At 35.1% G+C, this 17,883-nt stretch overlaps 2 protein-coding genes across 4 annotated transcripts; one reads left to right on the plus strand and one right to left on the minus strand.

The window, feature by feature from the left end:
* Window positions 1–2,103: 2,103 nt before the first annotated feature.
* LOC121266234 (ADP-ribosylation factor GTPase-activating protein AGD12-like) lies at window positions 2,104–10,521 on the plus strand. 3 transcript variants are annotated; one of them, XM_041170006.1, is made up of 10 exons: window positions 2,746–2,916; window positions 3,087–3,118; window positions 3,413–3,502; window positions 6,232–6,313; window positions 6,525–6,600; window positions 7,859–8,022; window positions 8,365–8,500; window positions 8,775–8,894; window positions 9,092–9,187; window positions 10,103–10,521. In XM_041170006.1, exons 3-10 carry the CDS (start codon window positions 3,466–3,468, stop codon window positions 10,382–10,384), a joined length of 993 nt encoding a protein of 330 aa, XP_041025940.1. In that variant the 5' UTR covers window positions 2,746–2,916; window positions 3,087–3,118; window positions 3,413–3,465; the 3' UTR covers window positions 10,385–10,521. The 3 variants fall into 3 exon arrangements, with proteins under 3 accessions (XP_041025939.1, XP_041025941.1, XP_041025940.1); XM_041170005.1 differs by lacking the exons at window positions 2,746–2,916; window positions 3,087–3,118 and adding an exon at window positions 2,104–2,474; XM_041170007.1 differs by lacking the exons at window positions 2,746–2,916; window positions 3,087–3,118 and adding an exon at window positions 2,106–2,474 and having other exon boundaries at window positions 8,778–8,894.
* Window positions 10,522–12,653: 2,132 nt separating this feature from the next.
* On the minus strand, window positions 12,654–13,447 carry LOC121266235. Its single transcript, XM_041170008.1, has one exon. The coding sequence runs from the start codon at window positions 13,275–13,277 to the stop codon at window positions 12,798–12,800; it is 480 nt and encodes a 159-aa protein (XP_041025942.1). The 5' UTR covers window positions 13,278–13,447; the 3' UTR covers window positions 12,654–12,797.
* Window positions 13,448–17,883: the final 4,436 nt, after the last annotated feature.

Raw genomic sequence — 17,883 nt, forward strand, 5'->3', positions numbered from 1 at the left:
TGAACTGTTTTGAGGGCGCCAAATGCTTCATTCAAATCAGCAGTTGAGGTAGGCAGGAAAGCATATTATAAGATGTGTCTATATGTATTGGTTCTAGATAAATTGAATGAACGTCAATTACAATTTTGTTCATGTTTCATATAAATTTCTTCGAACAGGCTGGGAATGCAGTTTTAATCAACCAATACTGCTTATAGAATTTTGATAAGAGTAGGTCAGCTAATCTATAACTTTTAGAATTACGTTCTAGAACCTTCTCAGGATCTATATTATTTCTGATGTAGTGATATCTAATATCTTTTGATTTTTAGTACTCCCTTATCTTGTCGATGTTTGTTTGCCCTTAATTGAGAGCGTCAATCACAAAGTTGAAATCAAGATGGGAGCTGGCTTTGTGCAATCATGTAATCATCCAGCATTACCACTAAAGTGCCCAACTTATAGAGGCTATGCATGTGAGAATGGAGCAGTGGATCTCTGAAGTGGCATGCATCATGCGCGCTATCCTAAGAGTGATAACTTCGTGATAAAAATAAAAAATAAATAAATAAATTGATGCAGTTTGATGTTGAATGTCAGATCTATTAAAAATAATTTTATATGATCATATAGTACATCAAACCGAAAAAATTTAATTATGTTATTTCTTTGTTATATACTGAATATTCGAATAATCTCTTTACTAGTTGCCAGCTCTTCCTGAATCATTATGCAGACCATAGATACATATACAGTGATATATAGCACCATTAAAGCTGAAAAGTGCAAACAAATATGCATGGCGTATCTGTTTGGCTAGCTGTAACCACTAATGATAACAATCGTTCTCCAGCTCCTTCGATAAGGATTCAGAAAAGATATATATATATATATTCTTACCACATTAGTTTAGAAAATACAAATGATCCACCTGATACATTAAATAAATAAATAAATAAATAAAACATTTTTCTACGAATTCTTTTATCTAATAACTTGTCCCGTCAAAAAAGAATATGAGAAAATAACTTGCAGAATTTCATCTTTTTATTATAAAATAGATTTAATGGAACACATGAAATTAAATTGAGATGATATTTAGATCGGGGCTACACTCTTATATCCCACACTTATTTATCAGTGTATAAAAAGCAATATATAATATATTTGCTTTGAAGAAAGAAGAAGATAGTTACGTGATATCCACGTGGACAGTCATTTTAAAGGTCAAATGTCAAAAAGTCTGGTATTCTAGGATTGCTTTAACCGACCGTTGGTGTCTTGTAAGGGAAACAGCCGTGAATTTGTACGAGACTATATATGTGATAGTATTCACGTATGTTCTAATTTTCTTTAATTTCAGTTCAGTTTTTATTATTATTATTATTTAGTATAAGGGAGGGTCGGGATTCGGGAGTTCGAACCCAAATATTTAATTTAGAAAATCTGATTATATGTCATCAGGTTATCAAATTCTAGACTAATTTGAGTTAATTCGAAAAAATAAAGTACATTTGTTCTTATCATGATATAAAAAACACAAAAATAGCTTTTACTATAATCTTGAAAGTTATATATATATATATCACAAAACTTCTAGTACGTTTTAATAGACCCCACAAGCCTAACCATATATCGTTTTATTATAAACTTGATATACAAAAATATCTCTGCTTAATCCAAATATCTATTTTTTGCAAGCCTAATAATTTTCACAAAACTTCAAAAAAATCTATTTCTAATTCTTTTTTTTTTTTTTTTTTAAAGAATAAATATATCGGAACATGGCCGTACTGTCAAATTTTGGTTGACAAGAACAACCGCAACCAATTAATAGCTGGAAGAATAATAGATACGACCTTTTGTGCCGCTCGCGCCTCCATTTTCATACTTTGATCGTCACTCTCCTAAAGGAAAAGGCCAAAGTCTAATTCGACCACCTCCTATATATATATATATATATATATAATAAGAGACTTCAATCAGATATTAATAAAAAAAATGCAAAAAATAAAATAAAGAATGCAAAATAGAGTTTAGTGTACCACGTCAAATGAAGACTAAAATATAGAGGATGCTGTTTAGAAATTACCGTTAAAGTAGGCGACCAAAGCTGGCGCGAGTTGGAAACTTCGTAAAACTGATCAATGTGTGTTTGGAGGGGATCCGAATCCGATGATGTCCATTTCCATGTCTATCACGTGGGGCTTTGGCTTAACTTCTTCAAACTTCTTTTGAACTCTCCAATGGCCAAATTTACACCATTCCCACTTCTCTTCGGAACTTATATTAATATATATAATTAATCAATCTATTCCCTGGACAGACTATATTTCCAACAAAAACACCCAGTTTTCCATCGTCCATAGTCGAGAGGTTCTGAAACAAAAAGTGAATAACATCGCCACCCCTCTCTCTCTCTCTCTCTCTCTCTATTTCTCTCTCTGGAGTTCTTCGGATTTGGAGTCGGGCATTTGATTTCCTCAAATTTGTTGGTGAGTTTTCTGTCTCTCTTTTTCAATCAGATCTTTCATTTGCGCTGCCATAACTTGTAACTCTAAATTATTTCTGACTTTTTCTCGTGATTGTAAATGATAACAATCGTTGTTTGGAAACCTTTGATGTAAACGATTCTTTTTGTTTTTTTATGGCAGTTTCAAAATGGTCTCATTTTTTAATTTTCTGTCTTTTTTACCATGTATGAATCGTCCCTTAATCCTAAATCATTCTCTAACCATCTCTCCCGTATTTTTTATGGGGTTTAATCCGTTATTATGCCTTATGGCCAGTAATGTTTTTATTCCACATTAAGTAATATTGATTGCTCTTTGCAGTTAGTTGCGTTTCTACATTTTTCCCCCTCGGCCTTTGCAGTAGTTGCGCTCGGCTGATGAGAAAAATTTCGGATTCTAAATGATAATTGGATATCGAGTCTTTCTGGATTTCCCGTCATTTGGGACCTTGAAAGACCAAAACTTTTCATCAACTCGTGTGCGAATCCAGTGTTTGGCCCCGCCTGGATAATTTGTTTTTTTTTTTTTTTTCTTTTTCTGGTTTCGGATGCTGAATCTATAGGAACTAAGATTCTTCGTCTGTTTTCTCATAAGCGAGACCAAAGAAACCAATAATTTCTTATTGAGTAATTTTTCCGTAGTTGTGAATGTTTGCATAATTTGAATGCCTGCAAATGATCTCAAGGGTTTTTTTGTCTAACTCTATGAATGTTTGCATGTTTTGATTTCTCCTGTAAAAATTTGACATCTATGGTATGGAAAGAAGTTTATTTCTACTTTGTGTAATTTTACTCTGATAATCTTCTTGAATGTGGTTTAATTTTGAGAATATTCAGAGTTTGTGAGTTGTTGGGTTTTCAGCATCACTTTTGCGGAGAATGGTATTTTCCTTAACATTTTTTCTTGTCACTTTTGTCCAGAGTTTTTGGAAGTGCTGAGTTACATTGGATGATTGTGGGTTTTAAGCAGAGCAATGAACCGTCCACTGGAACTCGGGAGGCCTATTTCAGGTATCCTTGTTGTACTTTCTAGTGTTTTACTATTATTAGTGGGCTCCAAGTAATCGGTTAGCCTTATCCATACTACGAATTGATGCAGTAATGTAACATGTAATTTAAGTAATTTGTAGATAATTTGTCTGTGAGTATAGAAAAATATATATATATATATATATATATATATATATATATGTCCCCCCTCCCCCAACACAGTTTTCCATATGGGCACTTTCATAATTCATTACTATGATATTGGGATGTGAAAGTTGCATTTTAGCAACTGGATATGTATGTCCATCATAACAACTATAGAGTGGTAGCTCACAGAGTTGCAGTTTGCAAGGAATTAAAGCAGTCCATCAACAACAGTTTTAGTTACCAATCCATGAAAAGAACATTGAAGAAAACAATATAGTGGTGTGAACCACTTTTACCTGTGGTTAAGAGCAGTTAATTCTAACAATATGGTAGGTGCCTCTAAGTGCAGTATTTAGGCGCATTTAAAGACATTATATTTGTCTTTGGCCATTCAAAGACATTTTATTTGTAGGGAGGGTTTATATGCCCCATATTTAAAAATTGTAACCTACATGCTGTTGAAAGTTATGCTTCATATCCCTTGTAGTGTTTTAGCATCTGACAAGAAAGTGAAGGAGAGGTGAGGGCCTTGTAGAGATAGGAGTGACTTATATTTTTACTTTGATCCTTTATATCTTTTCTTTTCCCCACTTCTCATGTGCCATTATTGTGAGAATCGGATTTTCTACAGCATAATTTTTTATTCCATCTACTCTTTTCATGTTGAAACCTAAACTCTGAAAAATTATAAGGTTTATATTTCGTAATTATTCTGGTTTTAATCTGTAGTAAAGAAATGGCATGGAGAAAGTATGAAGACAAAGTGCTCCATTTTGCTCCACATGAGGCTTAGATGTCAACAATCATGTCTTGTCTGATGACATTTTCAATCTGTTTTTTGGGAGCTTTGTATGAGGCTACCCCTATTGTATTTTTGGTATATTGGGTTACATACAAACTTGGCTCTTCTAGTTTGCCTAAAAGTCAAATTACTCTCTCTAGACTCTGCTATTTATTTGTATTTTTTCCTCATATTTTCATGTTTGATTAAAATGATTCTTCCATCACCCTTCAGTTAGTTTTCTTTCACCGGGTGTTTGGGAACAAAATCCCAACTAATCCTAGGGGTGAACAAGCATTTGGTAAGGAATTTTCTGCAAGTGCATCTCAAGTAATTCAAGGGAAAATTCTCCCAATTTGATGGCCCTTGGAAATTATTTGCACTCAAGGGTTTGAACCTTAGATTTGCAGGGGGCATATCATTAAGTCTAAGGCTCTTACCACTTGAGCCAACCCTTGGGGAAACTAATGCTAAACCAGCAAGATTGAGGACTCAATCATCAATGAGGACTTAACATGTGTCACTTAACAGGCCACATATGGTATATTGGGTTACATACAAACTTGGCTCTTCTAGTTTGCCTAAAATTCAAATTACTCTCTCTAGACACTGCTATTTATTTGTATTTTTTCATCCTTATGTTTTCATGTTTGATTAAACTGATTCTTCCATCACCCTTCCGTTAGTTTTCTTTTAGCGGTTGTCTAGGGACAAAATCCCAACTAATCCCGAGGGTGAACAGGCCTTTGGTAAGGAGTTTTTTGCAAGTGCACCTCAAGTAATTCAAGGGAAAATTCTCCCAATCCAACGACCCCTTGAAATTGTTTGCACTCAAGGGTTCAAACCTTAGATTTGCAGAGAGCATACCACTAAGTCTAAGGCTCTTACCACTTGAGCAAACCCCTAGGGAAACTAATGCTAAACCAGCACCAATGAGGACTCAACATGTGTCACTTAACAGGCCACATATGGTAATTTGGGTTACATACAAACTTGGCTCTTCTAGTTTGCCTAGAAGTCAAATTACTCTCTCTAGACTCTCTACTATTTATTTGTATTTTTTTCCTCCTTATGTTTTCATGTTTGATTAAATTGATTCTTCCATCACCCTTCTGTTAGTTTTCTTTCACTGGGGGTCAAAAAAATTTAAAAAGCATAGAAATAGTATTATAAATTAAGAAAGCCATTCCAAAAATCCGAAAAACTTTAAAAGGTAAACAATCCAGAAAAGCATAGAAACCAAAAATTAAAACATAATAGAAGGTAACAAACTTAAAAGCAAGTTAAAAAAAAAATAAAAATAAAAATCACTAAAAACTGAAATGATAAAAATGGTTTTGTTAAATTTTTCAGGTGGCCCTCATGGGAGACGCCTCGCTCTTTTTTTTAGTTTATTTTATTCTTTATTTTTATAGTTTTTTTTTCCTAATTTTATGAAACTTTTCATTTTTGTTTTTTTTTTTTCAAAAATTAGTTTTGATTAGTTTTGAGTTTTTTAATAAAGTTTTTTATTTTTTATTACTTTTTTGTGTTGCTTATGGGTTTTTTTTTTTTGGTTTCTATGTTTTTGTTGGGTGTTTCCCTTTTTTAATTTTTTTTTTTTTGGCTTTTTAAAATGATTCTCTGGATTTTGTTTCTATACCCTTGACGCTTATGTTGACACGTGTTTCGTTAGTGTCGATGTAGGGAGGAAAAAGTTCAATCAAAAAAGCACATGGAGCATGGATGAATTTTGTATTAAACCCATATGGAAATAATATCTTCTTTCTCGACTTTGTGAATGATGTGCTTTTTATTTTTTTTTATTTTTTTTTGTGTTTAGGTAAAAGAAGACTAAAGGATCTATTGCTTCAGAAAGATAATCGCCATTGTGCTGATTGTGGTGCCCAGGATCCTAAATGGGCGTGAGTTTTACCATCTCAACAACTTTAGTTTGTTAACTGTATGAATATGGCGTGCGTGTGTGTGTGTATTGTGACAAGTTACCTTTCATGCTTGACAATAAGAATAAAAAAGACGAGTATGAGTTTTTGTAGATGAATAAAAATCATGAAAAACATGTTATTGCTGCTCTATCATATTCCTATAAGATGTTGAGGAATTCATTGCTTTCAGGTCAGCAAATATTGGAGTTTTTATATGCTTGAAATGTTGTGGTGTACACAGGAGCCTCGGTACCCATATATCCAAGGTAACTGCTCCCAGATTGCCTTACTTTGTCATGATAATTGTAAAACTTGAAAAGCTGCCATTGTTGAGATCCACGTGTGACCACAAGTGTGATGGTATACAAGTAGCCAATTGTTGAAAGCCACTTGTGACCACATGTGTGATGGTATATACTGAAGAATGGATTCCTTGCATTTTGACAAAGTTGGAAACTGATTTTTCAATTTTTAGCACATATTTTCAAGTCAAAATACAAGTTTCGTGAAATTGTGACCCTAAGAACTAAGTAGGACCAAAAGAGTTTGATGTCATATCCTAGCATGGCTAGGGAGAAATATCCACTTTTACAGTCAAGCACTAAAGCTATGAGTGCTTTACTTATTGATATCTGCTGAATGCTATTCATAGAATTAAAAAATAATACTTCTTGAGCAAACCATTTCCCCTCTGCTGCAGCCCAGATTGAATTTTAGACTGTGTTCGCTTGCATTTCTTACAAGTTTTACTGTAATGTTTTAAACCAAACTGCCCTGGGAATTTGGACTACTCGTCTTCCACTCCACTTCCCAACCCAGGTTTACCTTTGAATTGTTTAGAAAAGCCTGCTTTGACCAGTTGACCTGCCAGTTTGACTCTCTAGTGACGCATTTGTTTGTCACTCGACAAGGTCTGGGTTTCTCAGTCTCCATTATATCTTCTTTTATAATGTATTTAGGATACAAAATATTTTTGACATCATGCCAATTCCATTTGACCTGTGTCAACCTGTAGTCAAACCGTTGACCCACAACCTGTTTTCAGGTCATGAACAGTCCTTTTTTCTTGTTAACTGAGTTTAAGCAGTTCACACATGAGAGAGAGAGGGGAGAGAGAGAGAGGAAATACTTGCCGGACAGTAGATTTTGTTTCTCCTACACAAAAAATCCTACTTTTTGGTTTGGAGGGGGATCCTCTTTTTTTCTTTGAAGTGTATACTGGTTCCAGGAAAAAAAATTTCATTTTATTGTGGACTGAATGATTGATAGCTATGACAGTAATATGGTGGAATCTGCTCAGTTCTAATTGCTTAATCTTCATGTTTATGCTGGTTGAATTCCAGTTTTATGTCTGTCTGTTTACGTTGTCAATTCTTATTACCAAGTTTAATATTTTCTTCAACAATGGATGGCATGATTTATCTAGATGCTTGAGTTTTTGTGCTCCGTCCCAACACATGCACATGCACATACAATCTATAAGCTTGTATATTTCACTGAACAACATTAAACTGGTCTTTTTAGGTTCTATCTGTGACATTGGATGATTGGTCTGATGACGAAATTGATTCCATGTTTGAAGTTGGAGGAAATTCTTCTGCTAATGCAATTTATGAGGCTTTTATACCTGAAGGATATGCAAAGCCGGGACCAGATGCCAGTCATGATGAGCGTGCGGCATTCATCCGGTTAGATATGATTTATAATTCTTTGAGCCGTCCATCTGTGAGACACTTTCTTCATGTCTATATATTTAGTCACCCTGCATGTGATTCAGACTGTTTGAGAACCACAAATGGATTTTTATACATTCCGCACTCAAACTACCATAACCATCCTTCTTGCTGTCCAACCTGCCATTGAACCACTTTATCCTGTCCATACTCATGCTCTTGTACTACCTGACTTTGATGCTCATTTGACAACTGACTGAACGGTATGGCAGGACGGATTTGTCGTACAAGGCGCAGATTCAATTGTTGTGTATATTTCAGGCCCTTAGGGTGTCACTTACACAATCCATTTTGTAGGGCTAAGTATGAGCTTCAAACATTTTTGAAACCTAGCCTGCGGATTGTGTCTCTTCCTTCCAGAACGACTTCTCTCCAGTCAACTTTTTCTACAAAGATTATGGACAGTCTTCGATCAAATTCTTCTCAAAAATCGGTAAGTTTTGTTTTCCTTTTCTTCTTCTGCAGAGTCATTACTTCAACGGCAAAGATAAAAATTCATATCATTAGGAAGAGAGGGAGACAATCAGATAAAATTAAAATTTTTCAGAAACCATAATTCCGTGGACACTTGGCATATAGATTAGATTCAGTTGGTAGATAAATTGTGTTTAATATAGACACAAAATTTCTTCTGGACAGATATTTGATGTGACATTGTATATTGATCTACTGGGTTACCTCAGTATGTCTGATGCTAAATGGTATAGCAGGAAGGCATGGTAGAATTTATTGGACTGTTGAAGGTCAAAGTTATAAAAGGTACAGATTTAGCTATCAGAGATATGATGTCAAGTGATCCTTACGTAATCTTGACTCTTGGGCAACAGGTTAGTCACCTTACTTTTTCATTTTTTTTCATTGGGGAAACTGCAAATTCTCTTTGGTTTTGTTGATTATTTTTTTAACATATACATTATATTTGAGGGGTAGGACTTGGCCCTACTATTATCCCTTAAATAGCTTTAGGATAATCTTAGTTCACAGGATGATAATTTTTCTTTTTTTTTTTTACTTATGATGTTAGACTGTTCAGACGACTATAATCAAGAGCAACTTGAATCCAGTCTGGAATGAGGAACTTATGCTGTCAGTTCCTCAGAGTTTTGGAGCCTTGAAGTTGGTAAGCCTGGCTGTTTCTTTTTCTTCTGGATGTTTTTAAGTGACTTTTTCTTTATGCTTCTGTCTTTTTCTGATTGATTATTGATTGCATTTGGCATGATACATGCTACCTTTATGTTGTATTTGTAAACTTGGAATCATTCTATAGGAATAAGTACACATATGGGACCTGGTTTCCAGATGTGTTTTCTTTTGTTTTGCCCCTTGAAGGATGTTTGATTACCACTACTGGAGTGGACTTCAGTCCTCAAGTCCATTACCTATTTGAATTCTCCATGCATCAAAGCCTCCCTTTTTTGTTTGGCAAACTTGAATCTAATATCTGCAACCATCCATTTACTACCTGAGCTAGGCCTAGGGGACCACCTGCCACCTGTCTCACTCATATTACATGATTATTATCACAAAATGAGTTTAGTATTGAACATATTTGTTTTGTTTTGTTTTTTTGGGTTATGTTTGTAATTAAGGATCTGCCACCTTATACCTAACCCTAGTGGTGCAGGGAATTAACCCCGCGTGTATTACAATGTTACCCGTAAAGACTCAGTTCTATCTCTGTGCTGATAATGTAGGCTTGTTATTTGTTAAAAAGGGCTAGTTTTGTTACCTATACAAATATATAAAACAAGCATTTTCAACTGGTTCCTCGACCAAACATTTTGCTTCTCACCTAGAAAGTTTGTCTCTTTCTTTTCTCTTGTAAATTTTCCCTACTCTATTTCCTCCCCTCGTTTCTTCCTTAACTAGTTATATCTTAAGTATTTTATTTAAAAATAATAGAGCCAGGAAGAGTTCTATCTACTATGCACTAGCTTTTTGTTGAGGCCTAGAACTATTTTTATGCAAATAATTTAATGACATGAAATGAACTAGGTTATGTCATTTTAGCTGACATGCCTTTACCCTGTTGCAGCGTGTGTTTGATCATGACACATTTTCATCTGATGACATTATGGGAGAAGCAGAGATTGATCTCCAGCCCCTGATAACATCTGCAATAGCATTTGGAGATGCAGGGATGTTTGGAAATATGCAGATTGGTAAATGGCTGAAATCACATGACAATGCCCTGGTAAATGATAGCACCGTTAACATTGTTGATGGTAAGGTGAAACAGGAGGTATCCCTCAAACTACAGAATGTGGAATCTGGAGAACTAGAGCTAGAACTAGAGTGGATGCCACTTGACCAATAGGTACATATTTATTTATTTATTTTTCTTCCCATTGCTTCTAATAAAATCTTGTAATTCTTATGTACTCGTTCGAAACAATTCAGTACACGTCTTCTTTCAAATGTATATGTTAATTTTTGGTTTCTTTTTGTCATCACCATCAAAATTGAGTGAATTATGTTGGCGTTGTCCCACATCAGTTGGTTATGGAAGGAGCTGGTAGTCAGTTTTTAAGTGTGAGGGAAAGTATCAACAACTCTAGCTAGCTTTTGAGATTGAGAGAGGCCCAAGACCACCCAACACTGATATCAGAGCCTAGGTTCATCAACAGTCAAGCCCAATAGTCTATGGGAGAAACGGGTTTTTGCTGCCTCCAACCTAGGGCCCAATGTGTGAGGGGGAGATTGTTGGGATTATCCCACATTGGTTGTGGAATGGGCTGGTGGTCAGTTTATAAGTGTGAGGGAAAACCTCACCTCTTGAGTTAGTTTTTGAGGTTGAGAAAGGCCCAACACCACCCAACAAATTACAGAAATCAATACCAACTTGTTACACACACTGCTTTAGATTTTGACCAGTGTTACACACACTGCTTTAGATTTCATTAAGAGTGAATGTTAAAGTTCATGCCGGATGGTACATTCACAACCGGGGGGCCCCCCCACTCTTGCTTTTTTGTTTGGATGGGGGAGTAACTCAAATTCCCCCATCCAAATTCTCTGTATTATTATTATTATTATTATTATTTTTTCCTTTGGTTCTTTTCTTTTCTTTTTGACTCGTTTGATATAACTTTGTTCGACACAGATGTACAACAATTTGGAAAAGAACCTCTGAAAGCTGTCTTAGAACACATTCACAAATGCTAAAAATCTTGTAATAAAATTCAAGTGATGCTGGGAGATTTATTCGGTTTTCTATGATATATTGGGCCCAAAAAATCTAAATAAATGGATGATGTATGGGAAGAATGGAGGGTTTGGTACTTGTTATCAGGTCTCCATATCTCCACTGATGAAATTGAAACGTCTTTATGATAATGATAGCTACAACTGCATACGCAAATCATGTGTTATCTGCTTGTCCAGAAAGGTACAAGATTTGCCTTACATGGCTCCTGCTTGCATTGTTGCCAGCTGTTTCAGAGCTTTTGGCTCTTTACATCTTGCATTCTAAAGTTGTGAAAATGACCCTCAAGTGAAAACCAACAGATATGTTTCTGACACGAATAATGCTGTTACGTCGTCATATCATTTTGACTGTTTATATATTTAATTTTTTTTTTATATTTTCTTTCTTTTACTTACTGATTAAGTGATTATTAATATATTGATATTTTTTTATATTTTTTAAAAATATTAAAAAATATATAAATAAGAAAAATTAAAAAAAAAAATTTGCCTGGGGGCACGCTAAAGTTGATCCCGATCATTTAGATAAACTAAACGTGATGAAATCGAGTAATTTTTGGGAAGGGTAGATTTCTAATTACATCTCGAAAGATTGCAAATATGTCTTTAATCGGATTAAACTTCAGATCCATGTAAAACATCGACTTTTTACTGGTAGAGCGTGCATGGCTCCTGAAAATGGTTTGTACCAGATTTGGAGTGAGCATATATACCACTACGATAAAGTCCTTACCACCCAAGCCAAGCCCTGATCGGGACACTTTCAAACATTAATTCATATATTATGCATATACAGTTCTATTATATATCCAAGTCAAGCAGTTGAGCTGGATCAAACCACAGCAACCGACAATGTGTACTGTTAGCTGCATGAAAATTTTTTGGTGGGAAGGAGATACCGAGCCTAACCGAAAATTAAGGGTGTTAGATTGGAACATGATATGATATGATGTTTTGCTGAATTACAAAAAGTATACCCATTATGGACGGACCATTAATTTAGTATTATCATTATCTTCTGTCAACTTTTGACTATTTGGCAAAAGATTCTCTAATCCTACTGTCTATCCACATGTTCAAATAAATACCCGATCCTTGTTCCTATTGGGTAATTAAGCATATTCTACGTTTTGATTCTGAGATAATTTCAGATAATTTGTGAATAATAATAAAAAAATAAAAAATAAATTGTGAATAGTAGTGAGATTACTTCACTTATTAAATACAGGTTAAATTTTGTTATTTATAATTATATGAATTAATAAATATTATAAAAATACAATGTGTGATGATATAATAGTTAAAATCTTGTGGATTGTTATGTAAATAATAATATTAGGAGAGAAAAAAATAAAAATTAATAAGTAAAAGAGGGAAAATAAAGAAGAGGCTAATAAAAATATATTATTGTATGGCAAACAACGTGGAACGTACAAAGGACGTCATACAAAACCTAACATGCAATGCAAAAGAAAGAGAAAGCAATAGTCTTTTTTGTGATAAAAAAACAAATAAAATAAAAGTCATGCACGAACCACTATTTGCAGCTTGTTTTCATCATCATTACATGATAATGCAGGCGACGACGGTTGTGGGACCGGCGGTGATCTTTGTCGTCGGAACTTAAAGATATAAAGTAGAGCGGAGGCCACAAACAAGGCGACACCTGTTACCCCACAGGCTACGCTCGCCACCAGCAACACCTGCCTCACGTGATCACCTCCATGACTACCGCGGCCAGACCACCAGGACGTGTCGTTGTCGGTCGAGTTGGAATCCATGGCGTTCGGCATTGCCACGTTGGAAGAGGTAGACGTGGGCGAAGATCCGCCAAAGAACGACCTCATTTCCTGCGCCGACTTTTCTCCCGCCGCCGAGCTCTGGTAGTCCAGTCCGTGATACGACGGGCGCAGTTCGTGGGACTGGGATTCTCCGGTGAGGGCGATGGAGATCAAAGTCGCATAGATGGCGATCGCCGTAGCTATTCCTCTAAACGACACCATTTTTACTCTCTGTCTCTCTCTCTCGTTTTTGCGTTCTTCAGAAAAGAACCAGGGAGAATGCCATTTATATACGAGAGTAAAAGAAGAACCGAACGATGTCGTATTGATATAGTTACAGATAGTGGATAAATGGATACGAAAACAGTGTGTCGGAGAGTCTCTCGTTGGGTAGGTAAAGAACCCAAAAAAGAGTCCAAATGCTCGCCGTTTGTTGCTTTGTCTTTTACGGCTTTAATAAAATAAAACCCCATCGTACATTTTATTTTTCTTTGTCGGGAATTTCATCAAATGATTAAAATTTCCACTTCCCTCGCAAGTTAGGTTCTTATATTAGAGTAATTTTACATATAATCGTAAAGTACGTAAATATCGTCTAATTATTTTAAAAAATAATAGGTTTACTATTAAAAATTTAATTTTTTTATGTGAATCTCGTGTTTTATTTACTTTTTTCAAAGAGATTACGAGGCTGTTACATAATTTACGATTACAAATATATTTTCTCTAAATATAATTACCATCTTAACGTAATTAATCCACTCTACACAAAACGGTGGCATTTCATATCATGAGATACGCAATAATATAATCATCATTAATATCTTTTAAAAAATCAACTTAATTCATTTCAAGAAATTCAAATGATATTTAGAAATGATATATATATTATATATATGCATGCTTCTATGCGACTCTAAGGAGAAATGTGTTTCTTTTCTATCAAGAAACACTACTCGATCCTTTTGAACTATATATTAATGTGGATCGAGTGATTGGATATTGTAATTACCGGCCAGTTGCTTAAATGTTAATATTTGTCAAGTTGCTTAGCTGTTAAGTTTATTTTTGAGAGGGTGGCCACACAACATCTAGTCCACCTAGATCAGTGAATAGTAAAATAAAACCTACAACTCTAAAAGGGTCGGAGGCATATACTGATGGAATTAAACAACTCGCGAGAGTGACCTGACCGGAGCTGAAACTGAGGGTCCACATCCACAGATCCGGCTAACCATGCCATCACTCCGACTAACATCATGCCCATCATGTACATTAATATGCCATCTATGATATGCATTGTCCCTAATATACATTCAGTCATGCCCCTACGAACAACTAACTATAGGACCATTAGAAACAGTCTAAACAAGCAAAGTTACTCAGCTTGCAATTGGACCTTGACTGGCTTAGGTTATTATTAGGTTGTAATTAGTTCGCAGACATAAAAGTAAGGTCAATTGTAAAATGATACAAACTCTATAAAACTTGCTCAACTTTATATTGTTTCTAAACTTACTCATTAGAACTTAGTTCATTTGTATATCTTAATAAATATATTTTATCACTAATGCTTATATATGCATGTACCACTACAAGAAATCCGATTTTTAGGAACGAAATAATTTAGGGATGAATTAAATTTCATCTTTGAAAGTAATTATTTGAGACAAAATTAAAATTTCGTCCCAAAATATGGAAGAGGTTTTTTATGCGTTTGAGCAGGCAAATATTTATTCGAACGAGAGTTTTTGGGACAAAATATACGTCCCAAAAGAGAAAACCATTTGAACGTCTTGTAATCATTCCGAACGGTATGACATTTCTATTCGAATGTAGAGGTAGTTATTTGAACGACTCATTTCATGGAAAGTTATATATAAATCTAGCGGGTGTATTTGATATCTTGTTCGAATGGTAATTTTATGTTTGAACGGATTTATAAACCGTTCGAATGCTCAAAAGATTGGTTCAAACAGTGATGTACAAAATCGAAATAAGTTTAGTTATAGAGATTATTTTAAAAATAATCACTACTTGAGTCTTTTAATTTTCATTTTTAAAAGATGAAAAATATATCTATATAGATCTATTAATTATGGTAAATTAAAATGTATCATATATGTTGTCCTAGAAAATTAATATAATTAATTGAAAATTTAAGTAATAGTTTTTTATGGTAAATAACAATTTGAAAATACAAAAAAAAAAAAAATCTCTTAGGAAAACTCATTTTTTTATAGAAAAATGTTGAATGCAACCGGCTGGAGGAACCGGCGGGTAACTGCCACTCAGATTAATAAGTATGTTTCATTAAATATCAAAACACATATTTTCATCTTGGCATCTCCCCTTCATGTGTCCCCTTCTCATCTCTCCCTTCTCCTTCGTCTACTCTTTCCTTCCCCTTCTCAGATCAATTTTTCGTATGTGATGAATTGAACCTAGAGGTTAATGATAAAGCACAACTCAAGGTTTTCAATTGTTCAATACAATGCAATTTTTGTAAAAAGAAAAAAATAAAACCCATAATGAAAAAAATTAGAACTTTGTTCTCGCATGGATGCAAAACTAAGGAAATGGAAAAAATAAAACCCAGACGAAACGCTCCAGCCGAATGCTCTAGTTCCAGTCGAAATGTTGGTTAGATGATTTCGAAATGGGTTTGTCTCTTCTCAGATCTCTCTTCTCCCACTCAGATCTCCTCCTTTACATTTTCTTGTTCAATTCGATGCAATTTTGGCAAAAAGAAAAAAATAAAATCCAGAATGAAAAAAATTAGAATTCTGTTCTTACATGGATGCAAAACTAAGGAAATGAAAAAAATAAAATCCAAACGAAACGCTCCAGCCGAATGCTCTAGTTCCAATCGAAATGTTGGTCAAATGGTTTCGAAATGGGTTTGTCTCTTCTCATATCTCTATTCTCCCACTCAGATCTTCTCTTCTACATTTTCTTATTCAATATGATGCAATTTTTGCAAAAATAAAAAAATAAAATCCAGAATGAAAAAAATTAGAACTTTGTTATCGCATGGATGCAAAACTAAGGAAATAGAAAAAAATAAAACCCAGACGAAATGCTCCAACCAAATGCTCTAGTTCTAGTCGAAATGTTGGTCAGATGGTTTCAAAACGTGGTTGTCTCTTCTCAGATATCTCTTCTCCCACTCAGATCTCCTTTTCTACATTTTCTACAGTTTAATTCATCTTCTGCGTTTTCTACATTTTCTACAATTTAATTCGTCTTCTATGTTTTCTTCCCTCTTTCTTCTTCTTCTTCTTCTTTTTTAATCCTATCAGATGATGACATGACAGTTGCCACATTAGCCAGTTACCCGGTGGTTACGCATCCCTGGTTGTATATAGTAAAGCTATTTTTTATATTACCAAATGGTAAGAAAATAAAATAAACTAATTTTTTATAACAAACAAGTTAGCTATATATAAAAATTAAAAACTATCGAAATTAAAGTGACAATGTTCGATACAAAACAAAAATATCGATACAAAATAAAACTATTGTGTAAGATTATCAAAGGTCTTCTGCATCGCAATAATGCGTCCCTCAATCTCTCGTAGTTGAACCATAATGGGAGCTGTGATCATTTCCACGATCCTCTCCATGTGCTTGATCAAAAGTATGTGGTGCTCCTCGATTTAGGCGTAGGAGCTGGATCACGCTTAGTGCCACCGCTTGCCCCGGAACATTAATGTGAGTCTTCTACAAGTAGCCCTCACTCGTGCTTAAAGTTATCCTGTTAAGGGGCTCGATCTGTGGTTGCCTCCGCTCAGTCAATAGCACATTCATTCTCGAATTAACTAGGAGGTTAGAGATCATCAATGCATATAGTAAACTACCTCTAGTCAAATACCGTGACTCAGATTGGATGCGGATGAGGAAGTATAGAGGCAGATCAGTAAGCTCTCCTCATGCTATCAGTAACATTAGTCAAGCTCGTTCGATGCTGAATATGTCTTGTGCTTTCTTAAATCGATATTGTGTGAGACAATCAAATCTAGCATGCGAAAAAAGGCTCAACAATCAACATGTTTGATAACCTTACTACCATCATATGGAGGAGCTGAATCGTCATGCATCATGCGAAGAATCTCATCATGTGCTGGACCATCGTCTACGGGAGCGTCATCCTCAATATCATCACCATTGTATGTCCCTACAACTGGTGGTTGTGTGAGGTATGCACCTACCACATTGGGGATACCCAGAAACTCAACGATACTGTCTGCTGAGATAGTAATACTGACTCCCTAAATTTCAAACCTAGATGAGTCATTATCAGCTCCCATATTTGATATACCCTAATAAACTTCATCGACCATATCTAGATAAGCCACCCCCTTCTGCTCATAGATCGGACCCCATCCCTTTCGTTGATTATGGATGATAGGCTCTTTCCCCCCAAACAAAATCACGAAAGTCTTCTATTGCGATCTCTCTCTCAAACAATTTCGGCCTCCTCAGCTCACTAGCTTCGCTTCTAGGTTGCCTCTTCCTTCCACTCTTTCTTCCAACATATGTCATGAATCCACTGTTCATTTAACAAAGACAATGGATAAGATTTTGATGCTTCTGGGAGATAGACTCGGTAGAGACTACAACGAATATGCACAGGGGGTAAAGTTATTTATAAAATTTGCGCGGGAAAGTGCTGACAGTCGGGGTTTTATAAGATGTCCACGCAATAAGTGCAAAAATTTGAGTCATCACAATTTGGTTATGGTGGAGGAGCATCTATACGTCAAAGGAATCGATCCTAAATACTCATTGTGGGTCTTACACGGAAAACCATTTCGTCAAGGAATCA

Source organism: Juglans microcarpa x Juglans regia, chromosome 5D (genome assembly GCF_004785595.1).
Source record: "Juglans microcarpa x Juglans regia isolate MS1-56 chromosome 5D, Jm3101_v1.0, whole genome shotgun sequence".
In the NCBI taxonomy this organism is placed as follows: Eukaryota; Viridiplantae; Streptophyta; class Magnoliopsida; order Fagales; family Juglandaceae; genus Juglans; species Juglans microcarpa x Juglans regia.

Coding starts and splice junctions, on each gene's coding strand:
- LOC121266234 (XM_041170005.1), top strand. CDS start 3,466: ATGAACCGTCCACTGGAACTCGGGAGGCCTATTTCAG. Junction 6,314..6,524: donor GCCCAGGATCCTAAATGGGC/GTGAGTTTTACC, acceptor CATTGCTTTCAG/GTCAGCAAATATTGGAGTTT. Junction 6,601..7,858: donor TCGGTACCCATATATCCAAG/GTAACTGCTCCC, acceptor TGGTCTTTTTAG/GTTCTATCTGTGACATTGGA.
- LOC121266235 (XM_041170008.1), bottom strand. CDS start 13,277: ATGGTGTCGTTTAGAGGAATAGCTACGGCGATCGCCATCTATGCGACT.